Below are 22463 nucleotides of genomic sequence, written 5' to 3'. Positions count from 1 at the left end.
AAACCCCCCCCCCCCCCCCCCCCCAAAAAAAAAAAAAAAAACTAGAGAAATATGAAATGCCAAATATATGTTTCTGAGAACCAAAAAATGTGTATTAGTAAAGTTACAAGGCAAAACCCGAACAGAAATAGTAGAAAGTATGCACTGATTGAAGGATCTGAATTAAATGGAATGCTTTCAATTTCTTAAAACTGAAAATCTCTCTCTCTCTCTCTCTATATATATATAGATATATTGCTAAGGCATGCCATTCTGTTCGCATAATACTAGAAAATCTTTAACTACATAACCACAGCAGAGAAATGGTTTCAGGATTTGGAAGTACATCAAACATGAAAAGATTTACATGCAATCAAAAGCTAAGATGCAACTAATTTGTACATCGATGTCCTTCCCTACTTCATCTAGCTCCCATTTGCTACCATTAGGTATAGCTAGAACCATCTATACAACTTAAGACTATCTAAATGAGCTTTGAGCAAAATATCACAATTTTGGACAAGGCCATACTGATCCACCTTAGTTGACACCACGATAGACGGCACCAGGGCAAAGCTCATCCATACTATCAACATTTCGATATCCATTATACTCTCTTAAACATGACCAGCCTCTGCGTGATAAGAAGTTACGGAAATCATCCTCGGAGTAAAAGGTTTTATCCTCTGTATGAACAGGCAAGTGATCTGCCTCATCATACATGCAGATCTTTATCGTCAGGCCTGCGAGCAGGAAGCAGATTAGTTTGTCTATTTCTTCTTATGAAGGGAATGAGAATGGGTTAAGGGGGGACAAAAGAATAACAGCACTGAATACATAATAGCAAGATAGGCAAATGTTTACTCTGCAAAAGATTTACTTTAGTTACATACCACTGTCAATAATGCCCATATTATTTATGTCCAATGCTTTATAACTTCGTCACCTTAATTTTATATTCACAAGGGTGATGTGAGACCGGTCCTGGAAATAAATATGGAGTTGCAAAGCACTAATATAGGTGGTGTTTTTGACAAGGTACGTATTGTGGGTGCATTTTGACATCAGACAATTGAAGGAATTTCCTTTTACTGTAAACTAACCTGCACCTCGCCGGAAATGTGGAGGGGACAACCACACAGAGCAGCGCAAAGGAACCGCGAGGAAGAAATACTTCATGGAATTAACACTAGCAAAACTAGTAAATCAGCGCCGACAACAAAGCAGCTGTATGGACCAGCTCTGTCCACACCAGAAGGAGTACCCACTATATCGGAGGTGAAATCAGGAAAGAGCAAAGGGGAAACTGCTAGGGAGGAACACTGGCCGGAACTACCGCAACACAAAGGAACTGGAGGAATAGTAACAGTGGACATATCTGCAATCAAGTTGAGTATGCCTGAAAAAACACCAGAGAAACCATGGGCGAACCTGTTTGCTACTAATCATATAGCTTCTAGAGGTATGAATTTAACTTACATAGCTCCAATAATCGTAGGTGGTGAGAAGGTAGTGGAGATACTGGCTGAGGATTTAGCTGAGGATGATGTGAAATGGAAACCTTCGATGGCAGTGTACGTGGTGAGTACAACACCATCAATTCAAGCTATGGAGAGATTCATCCCGAGTCTGGGTAAATTTTCAAGTAAACCAGTGGTATTGTATCATGTTCATGGGTATTTTGTAGTAAGGATTGCAAATGAAGAAGAAACGGATACAGTGCTTAGTTCGGGACCTCATTACTTGCTGAGAAGACCAGTCATTGTGAAGCCATGGGATCCGGATTTCAACTTTAAGGAGGAGATACTCACAGCAATTCCTTTGTGGGTCAAACTTCCAAACCTGCCTCTCAACTGTTGGAATTCTGTTTTGCTAAGCAAAATAGGGAGTAGCTTGGGTAAACCTTTATATGCAGGTGAATGTACTACACAAACAAGTACAATTTCATTTGCTAGAATACTCGTTGAAATGGACATAACAAGGGTACTCCCAACTGTGATCAAGATCCAGGATCCAAAGGGGAGAATTCTCGAGCAACAAATAAGGTATGAGCGGAAACCAGTCTGCCAGAAATGTTTACAGGTGGGACATTCTTGTGAAGCTAAAACAGGAGAAGCACCACCAAAGAAAGGGCAGGGTCAAGGACAAAGGAAGGAATGGAAGCCAACAAAAAAGGGAGGGAAAAGAACTGGATAAGGTGATCAACAGATTACCACCACAAATGAATCACAGGAGCAGGAAGAATGGAAAACTGGCAAACTGTGAGGCGTAGAGCAACAAAGAAAAGGGATAATGCAGCCTGAGCACACTAGACATGAGGATGACACATACAATGAGGACAGTCCATATGAAGCAGGGCAACATAGTGGCAGCATAGTGGAAACATAGAGGATGCTAGTCATGAGGTACCATCTGAACCCCCTAATATATTATGCTAGCTACTTGGAATGTTAGAGAATTCAACCAAGAGGTAAAACACAAAGAGATGAGGTTGTTTGTTAGGAGGAATAAAGTAAATATTATAGCAATTTTCGAACATAGAGTTAGAGAAGAGAAAACAGGGAGTATTATCAGTAAAATGAAGCCAGGATGGGATGGTGCACTAATGCAACAAATGAAGTTAGAGGCAGAATTTGGGTTGTACGCAATCCTAGTATAGTCAAGTTTACAAGAATGGAAACATGAGTCAAATGTATACATGGCATGCTTGATACGCAAAAAAGTGGTGTTAAGTTTCAATTAACAGCAGTGTATGGCCTGCACACTATAGCTACCAGGAGTTCACAATGGGAAAAGGTAAAACAGCTAAGTACACACATCAAGGAACCATGGCTGATAATGGGTTATTTTAATTCAATCTTGGCACCAGAGGATAGACAGTAACCTATCAGAGCTTCATACAGTAGGGAGGCAATATACATGGACTAATGGGCATGTGTTCAGCAGGATAGATAGAGCATTGGTTAATGATGAATGGGTAATTAGAATGCCACCAGTACAAGCGATGGTGATGGAGCCTCTATTCTCAGATCATCCCCCCTCCCCCCTCAAGTATAGAATTGGAATCACAACGGGACAGATGGAAGAAGCTATTCAGATTCTATAATTGTTTAGCCAAACACCCTGAATTTAAAACCACAATACAGTCAAGCTGGAAGAGACAAAATGGAGGAATGTAAGGGGTCTGGCAAAACCTAAAGGCTGTAAGAAGAGAAACGCAACAATTAAACGAAAGGAATATGTAGGGATCACAAAAAAAGTGAAGCAAATTAGAAGAGAGCTTTTCGCTAAACAGAATCAAATAAGAAGTACTCATATTCCACAACATATGGCGGAAGAAGAGAAGAAGATGAGGGCACAACTGACCAAATGGAGCTTGATTGAAGAGTCAATTCATCAGCACAAGTCTCGAATGCAATGGCTCAAATTGGGGACTCAAATACTGCTTATTTTTTTGCTAGTATGGAAGGAAGGAAAGCTCATAATCAAATTACAATGCCTACCAAAGAAGATTGTACAATTATCAGGGATCTAGATGACATCACAAAAGAAGCTGTGGGATTTTACAAGGGGTCATTAGGACAATCAACTTCACCCATGCCAGCCATTAAGCCAGAAGCAATGAGAGATTGTCCTATGTTCACCAGAACACAACAACTTTCACTCATACAACCTTTAACTGCTGAGGATGTTCTAACAACACTTAAACGAATTGATGATAATAAAGCACCAGGAGAAGATGGTTTCAATGCACACTTTTTCAAACAAGCATGGTCAACAATAGGAGATGAGGTAACAGAGGGAGTATTACAATTTTTCAAACTAATGAGATGTTTGCACCTGTTAATGGAGCTTCTGTAACACTAATTCCAAAAGTACAGCATCCTAGATCCATCAAAGAATACAGGCCTATTTCATGTTGTACCACAATATACAAAATAATCTCTAAGATGCTTACACATAGGTTAGAAGGAGTAATGAATTATCTTGTGGATCCTAGTCAGGCTGCTTTTGTACCTCGAAGAATGCTGAATGATAATATGATACTAAGTCATGAACTAATTAAAGGGTATGGAAGGAAAGGGATTTCACCTAGATGCATGTCTAAGATTGATATGCGGAAGGCCTATGACTCTTTGGAATGGCATTTCCTTGAAGAGGTCCTATTTGGTTTGCAGCTACCTGCACTGTTTATAACATGGATTATGAGATGTGTCAAGTCAGTCTCGTACTCAGCTACTCTATAGTGATAAATGGATGTCTAGCAGACCATTCCAAGCAAAAAGAGGGGTCAGACAAGGGGATCCCTTATTCCCATATCTTTTTGTTCTAGCCATGGAGTATCTCACTAGATTATTGAAGTCTTTGAGGGCAAACAACAAATTCAAGTTCCATCCGAGATGCCAAAAGCAAGAGATTATACAACAGAATTTTGATGATGATCTCCATTTGTTTAGCAGAGGAGATGTACAATCAACTGTCATCCTTTATGACTGTTTTCAGCAGTTCTCACAAGTAACAGGTTTAATAGCAAATAGCAAATCAGGCAAAACCTTGTGTGTATTTTGGTGGTATCAGAGCAAGATCAACAGCTGGTACTACAACATACAGGTTTCACAAAAGGCCAGTTCCCTTTTAGGTATCTTTTAGTCCCTTTAAGCTACAAAAAACTATCAATAAGCCAACGTCAACCATTACTAGACAGGATGCTGGAAAGAATGCACACGTGGACAGTGAAATTTCTATCGTATGCAGGGAGGCTCCAGTTGGTACAAAGTGTATTAACATCCATTCAAGCATTATGGGCACAAATATTTCTCCTTCGAAAGAAAGTGTTGCAGCAGGTAGAAACTATATGCAAGAGATTCCTAAACAATGGTGATGCACAAACTTAAGGGAAAACTCTTGTAGCATGGGATAAATTATGTTGGCCAAAGGTTGCTGGTGGACTGAATATTGCAGATGTATATGTGTGGAATAAAGCTCAAATATTTGTGGGACCTGTCTAAGAAAAGGATAAGTTATGGATTGTATGGGTCCATACTTACTACATCAAAGTTAGGAGACCATGGGAAGTACAAGCTAAACAAGCTGCTTGGGTTGTGAGGAAAATCCTACAAGCACGCCATTACCATTTTCAAAAAAAAAAATCCTACAAGCAGGGCATTGGATATCATAAGCAGGATTACAAGTGACAGAGGTTATGGAGGCTGAAACATTCACAATGTACAAAACACTTAGAGGTGAATTGAGCAAGGTGCCATGGAGAAGAATTATATGTTGTAATTAAGGCAGTCCCAAATGGACATTCATCCAATACTTGGCTATACCAAGGAGATTGCCCACAAAAGACAGGCTAGACAAATGGGGGATAAACACTGATTCAATTTGCTCAATGTGTAACCCAGAACCTGAAACACACCAACACCTATTTTTTGCATGCAGTGTGGCAAATGTGATATGGCAAAGATTACTTCAGTAAATGTCCATCACCAGACACAGTGCAGGGTGGAATGAAGAGATAGAATGGGCTACAATGCATGCTAATAGGAAATCAATACAAGATGAAGTGTATAGAATGACATTAGCTGCAGCTCTCAGTTAAATATGGCAAGAGAGGAATCACAGAATTTTTCAGCAAAAGGGAGAGGAACATAGAGGAAATTATAAAGAAAATCATTCCCTTCATTGTAGAAGTAGCATGAATCCTAGACTGGCTAGTTGAATGCATAAACTAAATTGTTCAACTTAGTAGAAATTCTAGCATAGAGCCTGGACAAGGCAAAAGTGTTGGGCTTTGAGACTTGGGATTATGTTCATGTCCTATGCTTCAAATTTGTACATATTTGAGAATCTTGTAATACAATTACAGTTACCAAAAAATTGTAGGAGAAAGATGAAGTATTGTAAGCAGTTATTTGCAGAATACATGGAGTGGACACTGACCACGTTTTGCTATATATTAGCTTTGTTTCAGAGTTGTGGGCAGGCAGCTGGCGGACAAAGTAGATGAACCACAGAAAGGTCCTGGAGAGCCCCTTTATGAGTATTTTGGTTTATATAGACGGATATATAGACAGATATATAGAGAAAAAGTATTCTCATCTAGCCAAAGACCATGAAGTGGAACATGGAGCACCTTTGCAGAGAGGGATATTGAGCTCAGGAGCGCGATCGCGAGCCCCTAGCCGTGACTGCAAAGAAGGCGCCTAGAACACCAGATTTGCAATTCATACCCATGGCCATTTATGTAATTAGCTTAGTGTTACTATAAATAGTAAGACTTGAGATATATTTGCTTACAGATGATTTACAGTGTTTTCTTCTTTTTTGATAAGGTAAAGTAAAGGTTAATTGACTAAGTACCAAGAACGTACCAAAACAAAATGATACAAAAGACTGATGGGAATATGCATACAGTCAATTACGACATCTCCCTAGCAGCTCCAAAAACTATATATATTGATCTATATTATCAAGGAAACTACTTTTAAACCAACTGTGAGAAATATTGGAGAAAATATTATTGAATTGCACATCTAAATTGTTGCATGAAGACCCTATTTATAGACACTACATTGAAAACCTTTTCCAACTAGATTTCCTATTCTTATTCCTATTCTTATTCCTATTCTAAGTAAGAAATACTTATTCCTATTCTAACACTCCCCCTCAAGCTGGTGCATACAAATCATATGCACCTAGCTTGTTACAAATGTAATTAATACGAGGACATGTGAGAGACTTGGTGAACATATCTGCAAGCTGATCATTTGACTTCACAAATTTTGTAACAATATCTCTTGAGAGTATCTTTTCTCTGACAAAGTGACAGCCAATCTCAATGTGCTTAGTCCTTTCATGAAAAACTGAATTTGATGCGATATGAAGAGCCGCTTGATTATCACACACAAGTTCCATCTGATCAATTTTGCCAAATTTTAGTTCTCCCAGTAACTGTTTGAGCCAAACTAACTCACAAGTTGTTGTCGCCATTGCTCGATATTCTGATTCTGCACTAGATCGAGCAACCACATTTTGTTTCTTACTCTTCCACGACACCAAATTACCTCCAACTAAAACACAATATCTAGATGTCGAACGTCTGTCAGAGGGTGATCCTGCCCAATCAGCGTCCATATATCCAATGATATGCTCATGACCTTAATTCTCGAAGAGTAGTCCTTTGCCGGGGGCTGACTTTATATATCGAAGAATACGAACAACTGCTTCACAATGACTATCACAAGGGGAAGTCATAAACTGACTTACAACACTCACGGGAAAAGAGATGTCTGGTCTAGTCACTATGAGATAATTCAACTTTCCAACAAGTCGTCTATACCTTTCAGGATTACTAAGTGGCTCCCCCTGTCCCGGAAGAAGTTTTACATTCGGATCCATCTGCCAATGTCTTTAGTCTAAAAGTGCTTAAAAAGATGTTGCTTTAAATCGGTGATACCATCTTGATCATTGCCGGTGATAACAATATCATCAACATAAACAACCAAATAGATACATCGACCTGGCGCAAAATGTCGATAAAACACAGAGTGATCAGCTCCACTACGAGTCATGCCAAACTCCTGAATTACTGTGCTGAACTTCCCAAATCAAAGCTCGAGGAGACTGTTTCAGACCATAGAGTGACCTACGCAATCGACATACAAGGCTACTAGACTCCCACTGAGCAACAAAACCAGGTGGTTGCTCCATATAGACTTCTTCCTCAAGATCACCATGCAGAAAAGCATTCTTTATGTCCAACTAATAAAGAGGCCAATGACGAACAGCAGCCATAGATAGAAAAAGACGAACATATGCTATTTCAGCCACAGGAGCGAAAGTGTCACTATAATCTAGCCCAAATATCTGAGTATACCCTTTGGCGACAAGGCGAGCCTTAAGTCGATCAACTTGACCATCTGGACCAATTTTGACTGCATAAACCCAACGACAACCAACAACAGATTTACCTGCAGGAAGGGAGACAAGCTCCCAAGTACCACTCTTATGTCAGCAGACATCTCAACCATAGCCTGCCTCCATCCAGAATGAGAAAGTGCTTCACCTGTAGTCTTAGGAATGGAAACAGAGGACAAAGACGACACAAAGGCATAATGGGGTGATGATAGATGATGATAACTTAAGAAGGTATAAAGCGGGTTAGTATTTCGAGTAGATCGTATACCTTTTTGAAGTGCAAGCGGTGGGCTAGGTAGAGGCAAGTCCGCAGTAGGAGCAGGGTCTGGCGCATGACATGAATCATCTGGGACTAGGGTTGGACGTGGATGGCGATGATAAGTTAGTAGTGGTGGCACTGCAACTGGAGATGTAGACGTAACTGTAGATCCCTCAAAGGTTGGCACAGGTAAAACTTGAGGTATGGGTAAGACCATAGAGACATCAGTATGATCAGAAGATGTATAGTAAGGCTGAGACTCAAAAAATGTAACATCAGCGGACATAACATATCGATGAAGATCATGTGAATAACAACGATACCCTTTTTGAACTCTAGAGCAACCAAGAAAGACACATTTGAGGGCACGACGAGCTAATTTATCTTTCCTAGGGCTAAATTATGAACAAAGCATGTGCTCCCAAAGACATGAGGGGGAATAGGACAGAGATGTGACTGAGGAAACAGTATGGAATCTGAATAGACGAAGAGGGCATTCTTTTAATTAACTAACAAGCTGAAAGGACTGCATTGCCCCAAAAACTCAGCGGAACATGGGATTCAATGAGGAGAGTGCGAGCAGTCTCTATGAGATGCCTATTCTTTCTTTTTGCGACACCATTTTGTTAAGGAGTGTGGACAAGATGTTTGGTGAATGATTCTGTGGTGAGACATAAATTGCTGAAATTGGGATGATAAGTATTCTAAGACATTATCACTACGGAAAGTACGATAGAAACACCAAACTGATTTTGTATTTCAGCAAAGTAACTTTTGAAAATAGAAAATAACTCAGAACGATCTTTCATTAAAAAAACCCAAGTACATCTTGAATAATCATCAATGAAACTAACAAAATAACGAAATCCTAAGGTGGAACTGACTCTACTAGGACCCCCAAATATCAGAATGAACTAATGAAAAAATAAACTCTGAATGACCCTCAGTACTACGAGAAAACGTAGCACGAGTGTGTTTTCCAAGTCGACACGACTCACAATCTAATGTAGATAAACTAGACAAACTACGCACCATTTTTTGCAGTTTGGATAAACTCGGATGTCCTAGACGTTAACGGAGCATGTTGTCTAGGAATTTGAAGAGGTATGGTAGTAAAGGCCTTGTGATTCATGTCTAGTTCCAATCATCTGTCCCGTACTGCGGTCCTGTATGAGAAAAAAATCATCGAAAAAAGTTATGCTACAATGTAGGGACTTCGTCAAACGACTAACAGATGCTAGATTAAAAGGAGAACCAAGAACATAAAGAACAGAGTCTAGGGTGACAGAAGATAGGGGTTTGGCTTTTCCAACCCCTTTTGGTTTTGTCTGGATCCCATTGGCTAAAGTAATAGCTGGAAGAGATTGCGAATAAACAATATCGGATAAAAGTGATTTATTACCAAAAATATGATCACAAGCCCCAGAGTCCACGACCCATGTTCCAATACTACTAGATTGCGACACACAAGCAAAAGAATTACCTGTGACAGACACATCAAGTTGTGCAACCGAAACTACTTGTGGAGACGTTTGCTTATTTGCACGATACTGAAGGAACTCATCATATTCTATCTGAGCAATATGAGCATTATTGGATGGTTGATTAGGTTGAGCACCATATGCTACTGGTGGAGATGACTGTTTACTTGCGCGATTTCGAAGGAACTCATTATATTCCTTTAGAACAAAAGGATCATAACTGGGTGGTGGACCATGCAAAATATGACATATGTCATGAGTGTGTCCAGACTTATGACAATGACCACACTTGGATCAAGGTTTCCCAAAACGTCATCCCCCTCGCCGATTCTCCGTAAACTGATATGTACGCTTTTCAAAGGTTTGATGCGAGAATAGAGGAGTCAACAGTGGGTGATGAAACGACTTTGTGACTATGAGGTGTTGCAAGACGAAGGAGGCGAGAGAATAATTCATCGATTGTAGGAACTGTAGGGCTAGCTAAAATCTGATCACACACAGAATCATTATCAGGAGGAAGTCCAGCAAGAGTAAGAACTAGAAACAATGTTTGTCTATGTTCTTGTTGTTTTAAAACATCCGTAGTTACTGGCATCAACGTGTCGAATCCCTCCATGACCGCCTGTACCCGTGCCAAGTAGACATATCGGATTCTTGTTTCTTTAAGTTGGTCAATCGAGATATCACATCATAGAATCGAGAGATGTCATTAGTGTATAAAGCACGCGCCTTTTCCCAAACTGTATAACACGTTTCGAATGGGCGAAACAAGGGCATCGATTTGGAATCAATCAAACGCCATAAGAGACTAGATAATTGAGCATCTACTTTCTCCCAATGTGCTTTGACTTTTGCATCTTCCTCACTAGTCTTAGCCTTTACATCTACCACATAAGTCTTGTTCGTTAAGTGATCGTGCACACCTTGACCCTTGCACCACAATTCAACTGACGAAGCCCAAAATAAATAGTTTGAACTTCCCAATAGAATCTGAAGTGATTATAGGGCTAGAATTTCCAATCCCTATATTTTTAAAACCAAAAACATCACATCCATAACACATTATGCTAAATTTGTCTCGGGAACAACAAAAAAATCTTGTTTATTGAGATCTGATCGTCGAAAAATTTAAAGCTCGAAAAAAAATTGCCGGAAAAAGCCTGAAAATAGCCGGAACCCTAATTTCGGCGATCAAATCTTGTTGGAATCAGAAAAAAAAAATTACATAGTCAGCCTCGGAATGAAGAGTCGACTCAGATAGAAAAAAAATTGTCGAAAAAACTGGCCGAAAAAAGTCACGCGCTGGCGCGTGGGTCTGACAGTTCGCCGGCGAAAATCCTACCGGCGACGCGTGACGGCACGTGTAGCACTGGTTTCCGGTGGGGATGACTGGGCTTTGCTTGCCGAGAAATTCTGCAGCTAGTGGTGGTGTCAATTTTATGAAACAGTGACGAAAAATAATAATTATCCGGATAGCAACTAGGTTACCAGAAAAGATTAAACTTTTTTTAATTTTTTTTCCTCACAATTGCTCTGATACCATGTGGGAAATATTGGAGAAAATATCATTGAATTGCACATCTAAATTGTTACATGAAGACCCTATTTATACACACTATATTGAAAACCTTTTCCAACTAGAATTCCTATTCTTCTTCCAATTCTAATTCCTATTCTAAGTAAGAAATACTTGATCCTATTCTAACACCAACAAAACAAATTATGTAAACCCTTGTTTTAACTCTAGAATATGGCCTTTTTGCCCATCAAAACAAGCTTTATTTCTTTCTAGCAAGATAGTCCAGAATATGTACAAAGGTATAGTTCTCCAGATTTGCTTCAAAGCTTTGTGTGTTCTCTGCTGCTGCCAACACTCCAATAATTCCTTCACACGCTGAGGCATGATTCAAGAGATCCCACAAATACTGATTCAGATTTTACTCCTTTTGATGGGTGTTTAGAAATTTTCCTATAAATCTTCCTTGAAAGCATTTTTGTGATTAAAGCTATTTTTATTATTAGAATTGTTTGTTTTATTTTCAAAATGAAATTGTTAAAATCATCCATATCCTCCTAATTTCTTGTTCTCTCTTTCTCCCTGTGTTGTTCTTAATTTCTTGTTATATCTTTCTCTCTATCTTGTTCTTAATTTTTTGATAAAATTTCTTACTTCCATGCATATGATTGTGATCATTCAATTAGCTGATTGCAGATGTGATTGTCTTAAAAAATGGAGTTTTTCGAGGCACGACAAAGGAATGTTAGAGATAGTGGATAGATAGAAGAATCTGATACTGTTACATTGATGAACCAACTGGTGGCAGTAGAGATGGGAAAGGGTGGGCTCAGGGAAAGGTTCCTTGCCCCTTTGCCACTCCCAAAGTACTTTGTAGTTTGTTATGGTGATCAACACAACTACCAAAACCTCATCTCAATGCTAGTTATAATTTTACTGTTGCATGACATTACCTTCATCGACATGCAAGGTGTAGTTTCCCAGTGGCATATCCCTGTCAAGTGTTCTGACAATATTATCTTCATCCTCCAACCAAAATGCACGCTTTGTCCTTAACCGAAAAGCAGATTTAATAGCTTCCTTGATCGCATCTGCAGTGCCGTCAATACCAATTCTTTTGGTGTAATCTCCCCACTTGACTGAGATAACTCGTCCCTCATATGATTGACTCGGCTCACCTGCAAACGCAGAGAATAGTTATTAGAATAAAATAAAAATCTAAGCAAGTTGACACTGTTGCCCTAGAAGCAATTTTTGTCAGAAGCCTGAAAAGGGTAATCTTTGTACCAATTAAAATTAATTGAAAAAGCCACAGAATGCATCTAAACAAAACCCAGAGGCTGCCATCTGAACGAAATCCAGAGAATGATAGAATATAGACAAGCATAAAAATATTTGTTACTGGGTTTCTAAAAGAGCTTTAGGAGGGATGTTCTTAGAACAGTTCTCTCAGTGTGCTCTACACTTCTTGAATTGAAAAGTCAAGGTAGGAAGAACTAGTCTGACTGACCCGACAAAGAAAAATATGCAAAAATAGTTTTTGAGAAGATTCTTCAAACTCCTTTTGTTTTCCTTGTTCTCTAAAGTAAAACCATGGGGATGTTTCCACACTAATTTGTAACACAGACTGACCGGTTCCATGTGGCTCTCTCCAATTCCAAGGGGAAACTCCACTAGCGGTGACTGCATCTGCTGCTGTTATGGCAAGAGGATGGCCATCATGATCCAGACGTCGTTCTAAATTAAGAGTTGGTCTCCCATTCTCTGTACATAAAAAATTTTAGAACCTATATGCCACTGCATATTGTAACTTGGAATTCAACAAAAAGAATAACATGAAAAAGTGCAATAAATACTGCATGTCGTTCAGAAATAAAGAGCATATAATTCAGGAAAAATAAAGCTGCAACCATCTTAAGCTTAATTTAGTTTACGTTTCTTTAGAAACATAACTAGAAACTTGCAGTGAAAGATTCTGAGGTCATGATTGAGTTGGAAAGTATCATTGTTTTACCCTCCTTGAATCAGATGGGAGACTCGTTTTTAGGTTGAAGTGGTTTTCTTTTAACTAGATTACATTCTAATCGGCATTGATAGGTTTAGTTAGGCATTTTTGCAGATGTCTAAGAATCCGAAGGCAGTCTTCTTTGATTAATTACTTTGGTCTAATTTAAATCAAAATCCATAAACAAACAGATTGACCTGACATAAGCGCAACTTTTGTGAGGGGAAGTAATGGAGGGTATACATTAGAGCATAATGGAAGAAAAGAAATTCAATAATAGAAATTACCTTTATCTCAAAAGAATTTCAATAATAGAAGATGACAAGGAGTTGCTGACTTCAAGATATGGCTGTTCCACGATTTCATATCATACGTCTTTAAGAGAAACAAAGGGTTATTCAAGGTGAAGTATGATTCAGTTTTTGAAGCATTTAGAAACAACGCCACGGTAACGTGTTGCACCTAAGATATCATGCATTTTAAAAGGGCAAACAAGTGATGCACATATGCAAAATATCGACAGATCGCCTAGTGATCCACTTCCAAATTTGTGGATTGCAAATTAGCTCAAGGTTTTGGACCTAAGGTACAAGCTATACAAAAATGAAACACTGCCATCCTACAACTCGAAAGGATGTGTAAATAAGTATCCTTTAGATTCCATGTACATTTCTTATCCTTTTTTATTCCTTTTTTTTATCAAGTAAATATATTTACATTGTGAAACATGGACTAAATGTTGTATGCAAGGGGTAATCCAAAATGTAAAGAATCTGCATGATATGATTCTCTACGAACTCAACCCAATTATCTATACAACATGGAACTTTATGTAAACACCAAAATGATATAAGGGAACGGAGACTACTCATCAATTGGGAGAAACTCGACTCTACTCCTTCAAAAGCTTTCCTATTCCTCTCTCAAAACAACCCACATTAACACATGTGGTACCACATTCCAAGTCCTTCTTCTCCTCCTTCCACTCTTTCACAATTTTGCCATTGCCTATGGAGTGTCAAACCACCAAAACATATCACATCATAACCTCATGGTTAACCTACAATGAAGAAGAAGATGATCCAAGTCCTCACCCGTCTTCTTACACATGTAACACCAACCGACACAAACAACCTTCCGTTTCTAAGATTTTCCACTGTCAAAATCACCACTCTAGCAGCTAGCCAAGAAAAAGAAACACACCTTCCTCGGCACCTTTGGTATCCATATCGTATTACATGGAAAAACATGCTCTTCTCTAACCAACACGTTATCATGAAGGACATCACAGATGTATATTTTGTATCCTTCATTTTTTAGAATTATTAAAAAAAAAAATTAACCACGAATTTAATTAATCAAACAAGAGCATTCATCTTATCTTTTGTTTCTGATCTACTATAGAGCTTCCACCTTATCTTTCACCTGTGATCTGGTTTTATATGGTATCAGAGCCCAATGCAGACCTATTCATCTGCATCCCTTCCTCCTCCATACCCATGTTGTCTATAACACCTCTTCTTCAAACTACAGGTCACGTAATTCTCAAAAGACGTCATTCTTTGTCAACCACATTCCCATATTTCAAGCAGTACTCTACTCCCTAATTATCCTCTCTTATTATGGTAATAAGGGTCCACATTTCTCTCCCCAAACTCATAAACTTGTGCCTTATCACTCTGTACAGTCTCAGTCAGATTGTGGTTCCTTCCAAGCCTATATCTCCTACTAGTGATACATAACCCAATTCAAATTCCAGTTGATCCAAATCACCTATCTCTCTTATACACATCCTACATAATTAGGTAAAATGCTTTATTCTAATATCTTGCTTTAAAATCCATTACTGGAGAAGCTACTCCTATTGTTGAATCCACATGTTTCTCAAAAACAAATATATTCTTATTGTAACAACCAATCTTTTGTTTTACAAATTTACATGTCAATGCGTGATACAAAGCTTCACATAGGTGTATATTAATTTTTGGACTTGTTGGCATGCTTGGGGGTGCTTTGGAACCATGTTTGAAATAACACATTTTCTTATCCTAGTGTCTTATTCAAGATTGTGATGGCACCCGTCGTGAATGCGAAGCACTAGGAGGAAGTGCATCGTGCACACTAGACGTCAACTCTGCTTTGCAACAACATGGCTAGGGATCGCGATCATGTAGGAATAGTGGAAGAGCTTCACGAACACAAAAATGGGGTTCGCTATGGTGTAAAAAGAACTGAAACTTATAAACCCGAGTTTGATTAAGCTATAAGAACTGAAGCTTATAAAAGCCAAGTTTTATTAGGTTGTGTATAGCCTAGAGTGAGAGGTAAATGACCCATCCAACTAACCTCTAATATCTATCCTTATCTGCTAACCCTCTAACCCAAGTTTGTAACTTGTGATAGCTCTTTTATCTATTCTCTTTGGTTTATCTCACAAAACAAATAGAAGCGTTCAGCTCCTTCCCTCCTAAAGCTTTCATTAGTTTATATGTAAAATCATGGCTTTTAGAGAGAGGAGTCCTACTTCTCTCTAGATTCTAGAAAAAAAGAGTTCATGTCCTTCAAAGAGACCTTAGATTGATCGATATTGAGGCTCGGTGGGAGCTGTAAGATGCCAAAATCTGATGGGGAGTCAAAGTTTTGCATCTCTGAAGAACATACCCAAATCAGAAAAAAGTTTTAAAACATGTCCGGTGGGATGTTTCTCCAAATGGGCAGGATCTCCAGAGGTCATTAGGAACTTGGCACATATATTAGGAGTGGTATAGATGGCCTAAAGATCTCGAAGTTGGGTGAAATTCAGTTCTTGTTGCAGTTCGTGAGTGGAGAACAAGTGGCACACATCCTTAAAAGAGAAAGAAGGTGGACGGGAGAAAGCTTTTGAGGCTGGAAAAACGGGTAGAACATAGTGGGTGTGATGATCCACCCACGAGTTTCTAGAGATTCAGTGGTGGTGAACATGATGGGCTTACCTGTTCATCTAGGGTGTTTTGAGCTTTTTGGGAAGTGGGGGACATGTGTGGTGGTTTTGTGGATGCTTCCATCAAAAAGAAGTAAATGAAAGATTTTCATAAAAATTCTCATAGAATCGAGATTGAAGTTTAAACCTTGTATGCGTATCTCCAAACATTTTGGACATAAATACCTTTTAGAAGGTCGGTTCACAGACTAGACAACCTCTCCATGGTGAGACTTGTGGTGAGAAAAGGGGGGGAGATTTTGATCTTCCTCGAAGACAGAAGATGGGCCTATGGGGTTTAGGATATAGTTGTACCCTGAACTCTGACAATTCTTGCTTATCCACAAGGAAGTAGGAGAGTGAGAAGATGAGGAAGAAAGGGGGAAGGATGGGATAAAGGGGAGAAGGGCTATTGAGAGTCATGTGAAGCCAAGTAAGTTGCTAGAGATGAATCTTCTAGCACCTCTATCACCGAGGAAGCAAACATATGACGATGGATTTGAAATGGAGAGGAGAGGAAAGGGTTTCTATGCGGTTAATTGGTGGAGTTTTACAAGGTTTTAGGGCAGTTCAAAGGAACTATTGATGCACAAGATAGTTTGGTATGGCAGGATCACAACCGGGACAATTTCAGTATTAGAAAAGCGTACAAAAAACTTAATCCTTGTAACAGTCAGGGGAATGGGTGGCCATGAAAGTTGATATGGAAAACTAAAATCCCCTACAAGGTGTCTTGTTTTACTTGGCTCCTTACTAAGCAGGAGTTTTTTGACCCAGGAAAATCTAATGAACAGAAATATTCAACTGAGTCCTAGGTGCCTTCTATGTGGTGAAGAAGAAGTAGAGATTGTCAACCATCTCTTCCTTTACTGTAGAATAACCAACATTTTGTGAAATGTCTTTATCAATCAGAAGGACATGAAATGGGTTATACCTAGGAATGTTACACAGACCCTGAAGTTATGGAGCAATTATGCAAGCATTCCCGGGCATAAAGAAAGACGGAAAATCATTCCGGCTTGCATCTGGTGGTCCGTGTGGAAAGAAAGAAATCTCAGATGCTTCCGGAACAAGAGCAATTCCATCCAGAAGATTAAGATGAACTGCTTAGTCTTGTTTCTTTTTTGGTGCAAATAGGAGTACATGGTAGATCTAGAATCAAATGAAGATGTTTTAGGTTCCTTGTAAATTTTGCTATAGGATTAAAGATCTTCCTGGTACTCTCCACAATTGTAATTAGGAATATGTAACTTATTGTGGCAGGTTCTAGTTTTTGTTTTGGAATAGAATACAAGTTGTTACTGTCTCAAAAAAAAACAAGAATACATCTGGTTAAGTGAACTAGGAAAGAGAATATAAGTCAAGTCACCAACTTTTTTCTTTTTTTTTTTGAAATGGTAAGGTTGAATTCTTGAGCATTAAGGGTATGCTGGCTACCTCCAAAAAGGAATAATTCCAGATTTCCTATCAAATCTATGATCTGGTCTGTATCATCTATACAAAGTTGTTTAAACCAAATAAGTAGAGATACTATACAATTCCATTTAACTTTATGGATGGAATTGGATCTATCTTCAAAACATCTTCCATTTGTTTCTTTAGAGACTGACCACAATACACATGATGGTATTAGCTTCCACCATCTCTTTTGACTCTTACGGCCTCCCCTCCTAATCCAACAGCTCAAAAAGTCATATGTATGTTCTGGCATTGTCCAGTTCATGCTTGTGATGTTGAGAAACAAGTTCCAAATTTGAGCAATAAACTTACAATGCAGGAAGAGATGGTTATTTGTTTCCCCTGTCAAGTTGCACAAAAAAATCCTAGGAACCAGTTGTCTGCCTTTCTTTTGTAGAACTTCTTCTGTTAAACTTGCCCTCTTTATCACTAACCACTGACCAAGTGAAACACTTCACTTTTGTAGGAATGTCACTCTTCCAAAAGTAGTTCCGATTATAATTTGGGGCCCTGTCATCCCCATTAGTCCTCTTTTGTAGGCATTGATGACTTAGAAGACTCCATCCTAGCTATGTTTCCACAGGATCTTGTTTGTTGCTGTTGTAGTTATAATCATTCCAGCTAATTTTTCTAGTAATGCTGCCACCCTCTCCACCTCCCAGTCATTAAGTAGTCTTCTTAAAGATATGTCACATCCCTGTTCTGTCCAACAATCGCTAACTCTAGCATCAGGGTTCTCATATATTAGAAACAAATATGGAAAAAGTTCTCTGAAAGAGGTTTGGTCTAGTTAACCATCTTTCCAAAATATAGTTTTGTTTCCATTACCCACCTTAATATACATGTTTCCTTTCATTCGTGGCCATAGGTTCCTGATTGTCCTCCATACCCCGACCCCATATGGTCCGGAGGTGATTTTTGTACACCAGGGATTTGGTTCTCCATATTTTGCTACAATAACCTCCTTCCAGAGAGCTGCATCTTCCTCAGTGTATCTCCATAGCCATTTCATCAAAAGGCTTTCATTTTGCAGCCTCAAATTTCTGATCCCTAAACCCCTTTTTTCTTTGCTGAGAAGAACATTCTTCTAGTTGACTAAGTTATAACCCTTTCCTTATTGCTTTTCCATAGGAAGTTCCTTCTAAGTTTGTCTAGTTTATTCACCACCTTCGCTGGAATTGGAAACATTGGAAACAGAGACATCACATAGTTTGGTAAAGAGTCCAAAGCAGAGTTTATGAGGATCAACCTACCCCTAGGGATAGGTATTGTGCCTTCCATCCAGCAAGTTTATTCTCTGTTTTAACAAGAATACCATTCCATATCTCCATTGTTTTGTGTTTGGGTATATAATAGGCAAATGCTCCACTTAGCATCCCAGTATATTTGCTAGTTTCTGCATCTGAGGGACCTCATTTACCGGGAAGAGATTACTTATTCCCCGATTTACTTTCAACCCTGAAACTGCTTCAAGGAAACCCAAAATCACTCTTATGTAGCTAATTTGTTCTGTTGTAGGTTCACAAAAGATGATAGTATCATCCACATAGAGCAGATGACACATTACTTTTTCTTCCCCCACTCTGTCTCCGACCTGAAAGCTTCTAATCCATCTATTTTGAGTTGCAATCCTCATCATACTATCAAAGCCTTTCATTGCAAAAATGAAGAGTCAACTCACCAACCAAAAACAAAATAAACCAAATCAACCTATTCTTTTCTTTTCTTTTTTTATTGAAAATGGTAATGTTAAAAAATTCAGCCTATTTTGTAGATTCATATAAGAGCCCTCGAGTTAAAAATTGTTCTTCTCAAATGTATCTGAAACTTCCTACTCAATCATAGCATGTCTCCACTTTTGATCTCGACTCAGGATGTCACAATTTCCCTCTAAACAGAAATAGATTCTATTGTCCATCCTGTTCATGAGGATCAAGATATCGAGCGGGAAAAAAAGTTCCATTTGAGTGGTTTGAGAAGTGTGAGTTGAGCTTATGGAAGCTCAAGAAGTTGCTTACTACCACTCCTATATTGACTCTTCCAGGTGGAGGAAAAGAAGCTTGAAAAGAAAGGATGAAGATGGAGTTTTCCAGTGGAGGAACTCCACCGGAATGGATTCCCCTAATCCAGAAGAACTTTAGGATGATGCTTCAATAAAGGTGCCTTTGATATTAGACAGACTTTCATAGTACTGATACTTGAGTGTAAAATAATTTGTGTAAAGTCTATATAAATAGATAGAAGCATGAAATCTTGAAGTCACGTATTCCCATAAACTTTTTCTTATATTCTATATTTTCATGGTAGCTATGGTAGAGCTTTGTTTCTACCACTCTGAATTAACTGTTCAGACACGCTATGATGCTAAAAGTCTAGAACATTCAGCAGAATATAAAAAAAATGGTCATGGAAAATGATATGGAAGACAAAAGTACCAGCCAAAGTGGCTTGTTTGGATGGTTGGCTGCTCTCGAAGCGTATTTATCGCAAGATCGGCAGCAGGAGAAACAATTTATTCATTGTAGCAAGTGCATTTTATATGAGAATGCAAAGGGAATCAGTGCATCACTTGATACTTCACTATAGCATTTCATGGCAGATTTGATATATATTTTTATGCATGTTTGGAGTTCACTGGGAAATGGCATCAAACATTTGATAGCTACCTCATATTTGACAAACACAGAGATTGATAGGAGACAAAATAGGCTATACAGTGAGCTACCTTATGCATAGCATGGACCTAAGTTACTTGGACTCTTCACTTTTGGTGCCGCACCCATACCGGACACTCACACCCAAGACTGAACAACTTAGGGTATGGGATCCGTGTCAAATTTAGTCAATCAATTTTGGGTACTTTGACCGGAATCGATGGGGGAAGGTCTGGACAATTTTAATGATTTCTGTAATCAATACAAAAGCTAAGGTGAAATTTAAGAAAATGAAATACCTTTTATATAGAAATTTCTATGTCGCTCCTTTTTCTTTGATCTCCTTCCGGGAATCTCCTCAAGTTCTCCACATAATATCTCATAATTTAGGTTTTATAGATCTATATTTATATATTATAATTATTTTAAGGCGAATCCCTGCACCCGTATTCATACATAGATCCATATTCCCGAATCTTAAAAATTAGATAACGAAAGATTCGACCTTTAGATCCACACACGAATCGGACACCTGCACCCTAGTCCGAGCAACTTAGGTCGGGACTATATGGCTAGGAAAGATCTAAAGATGCTTTGACGGGAAGAAGGAATTTACAGCTGTTGAAAAATTCAAATGTATTCAAAGTCTGTTGTTGTTTTAGGAGCAGTGGGTCTTTTGCTACCGATTCTTAAGATTTTATGGCTTGCTAGTGTCTTTTGTCATGTAATTTGGACGAGTCCAATTTGTGTAACCTTTTCAGACTTTATGCCATCATCCAAAAAAAAAACAATTTATATTTTATCAACTACAATTTACATTAACCCTTTCCTTGAAAAACTAATCCATCCTATTATCACATATTGGTACCCCACAGACGAACTAGTATTGGATAGTGTATCAAACCAAAGAGAGCTTATCTCAAATTACTCCAACCACCAATATTGTTGAGTCTGGTTAAGCCAGACCACTAGGTTCTAACTGGTCACCTTAAATATAATTAATTTTGACAACTTTATAGAAGTACCGTATAATGAAGCAAGCAGCAGCAGAAGATGAAGAGTATGGAAAAAGACAGTAGGCAGTAGAGAAATGAACAAGCACAAAGATAAGATAGCAATGGTCTAAAGAGCTTAGATGTGTTACCTTCAACGGGTCCAAATGTGATGCTTGTATCATCAAGACCTGGGATAAAGTGTAAGACATTAGAATTGAGAGGAAGATGATTGGAGCATTAGTTAAAAAGAAAGAAGATACCTTTTTGAGCAAAGTGCATAAAAGAATCAACCTTGGGAGGGGGAGGGAGAGGGGTATTAGTCCTGTCTCGTAAAATCTCGTCAATTTCCTTATAATAGGACATCTTAGCAGAGCCATTTCTATCTTGATTTTGCTTAGCTTTCTTGAATTCCTTCAACAAATTTCTCCATTTATCAGTACACATAGTAGGTGACCTATCAAACCCCTTTTCTCTCATCTTCATAGAAATTTGGTCCCACAAATGCTTATTAGACTTTGAAGTGTTGAAAAGAGAGTCAATTTCTCTACGAAGACCAATAAGTACTCGAGTTTCTTCTTGTACCCATGTCTCTGCACGTTTCTTAGGGGTTTTCACATCAGAACAAGGGTTTGTACAATTTTCCTCGCCCCCACTGCTCGTCGTATCTCCTCCTCCGCCTCCGCCTCCGCCTCCGCCACCCATCAGAATTTGCTGCTGGCTATTGCTAGTCACCACGTCAACCATCATTTTATCGATCCCACACTTCTTCTTTCTACAACTCTATAGCTTCAGCACTGTCGCCTATCCAGACTCCCCATCCCACTAAATAATTATTATTCGTGAAAAAGGTTAGAGTACCCTCCATTTTGTTTTATAAATTAAATATGTTTTCGCTGATAAAATGAAGTTATTTTTACCGTGCCGTCTACAAACTTGTCACATATATCCCTCAATTGGATGGAAAATCCTAAATCAACAAAAAAACTCAATTTACTTACATTGACCAATTTAGACCCAACTCGACCCACAAATCATTTAACCCATCTATATTCATCTTCATCTTTTTGGATATAAACATAAAAGCAAAAAACAATGGATAAAATGTCTCGTAATGAGGATCCCAACAATAATGTGGTACACAATTATTTGTTAGAGAAAGGGAAAGAGGAATTCAATAAAATGATGGCAAAGCAAGAGCGACGAGAAAGAGAATGGGCTGGCAAATCTCTTACTT

At 38.6% G+C, this 22463-nt stretch overlaps 1 protein-coding gene across 3 annotated transcripts; it reads right to left on the bottom strand.

Moving 5' to 3' along the window:
• Positions 1 to 142: 142 nt before the first annotated feature.
• LOC107007693 (trihelix transcription factor GT-1-like) lies at positions 143 to 22068 on the bottom strand. Of its 3 annotated transcripts, none has more exons than XM_015206408.2 (6): positions 21490 to 22068; positions 21379 to 21417; positions 12791 to 12922; positions 12112 to 12336; positions 1083 to 1378; positions 583 to 722 (listed from the first exon to the last, which is right to left on the bottom strand). In XM_015206408.2, the coding sequence occupies exons 1-5, from the start codon at positions 21974 to 21976 to the stop codon at positions 1155 to 1157; spliced, it is 1107 nt and encodes a 368-aa protein (XP_015061894.1). In that variant the 5' UTR covers positions 21977 to 22068; the 3' UTR covers positions 583 to 722; positions 1083 to 1154. The 3 variants fall into 3 exon arrangements, with proteins under 3 accessions (XP_015061895.1, XP_015061894.1, XP_015061896.1); XM_015206410.2 differs by lacking the exon at positions 1083 to 1378 and adding an exon at positions 9194 to 9327 and having other exon boundaries at positions 589 to 722; positions 21490 to 22066; XM_015206409.2 differs by lacking the exon at positions 1083 to 1378 and having other exon boundaries at positions 143 to 722; positions 21490 to 22065.
• Positions 22069 to 22463: the final 395 nt, after the last annotated feature.

This window comes from Solanum pennellii, chromosome 12, assembly GCF_001406875.1.
Source record: "Solanum pennellii chromosome 12, SPENNV200".
In the NCBI taxonomy this organism is placed as follows: domain Eukaryota; kingdom Viridiplantae; phylum Streptophyta; class Magnoliopsida; order Solanales; family Solanaceae; genus Solanum; species Solanum pennellii.
The sequence above is the reverse complement of the archived record's forward strand: the minus strand, read 5'-3'. Positions and strand labels throughout refer to the sequence as shown.

Excerpts from the sequence above, each read along its gene's own strand:
- LOC107007693 (XM_015206408.2), bottom strand. The coding sequence starts at position 21,976 with ATGATGGTTGACGTGGTGACTAGCAATAGCCAGCAGCAAATTCTGATG. Across the intron at positions 21,418-21,489 it reads TATGCACTTTGCTCAAAAAG|GTCTTGATGATACAAGCATC; the intron begins GTATCTTCTTTC and ends ACTTTATCCCAG. Across the intron at positions 1,379-12,111 it reads CACCTTGCATGTCGATGAAG|GCATACTCAACTTGATTGCA; the intron begins GTAATGTCATGC and ends GTGTTTTTTCAG.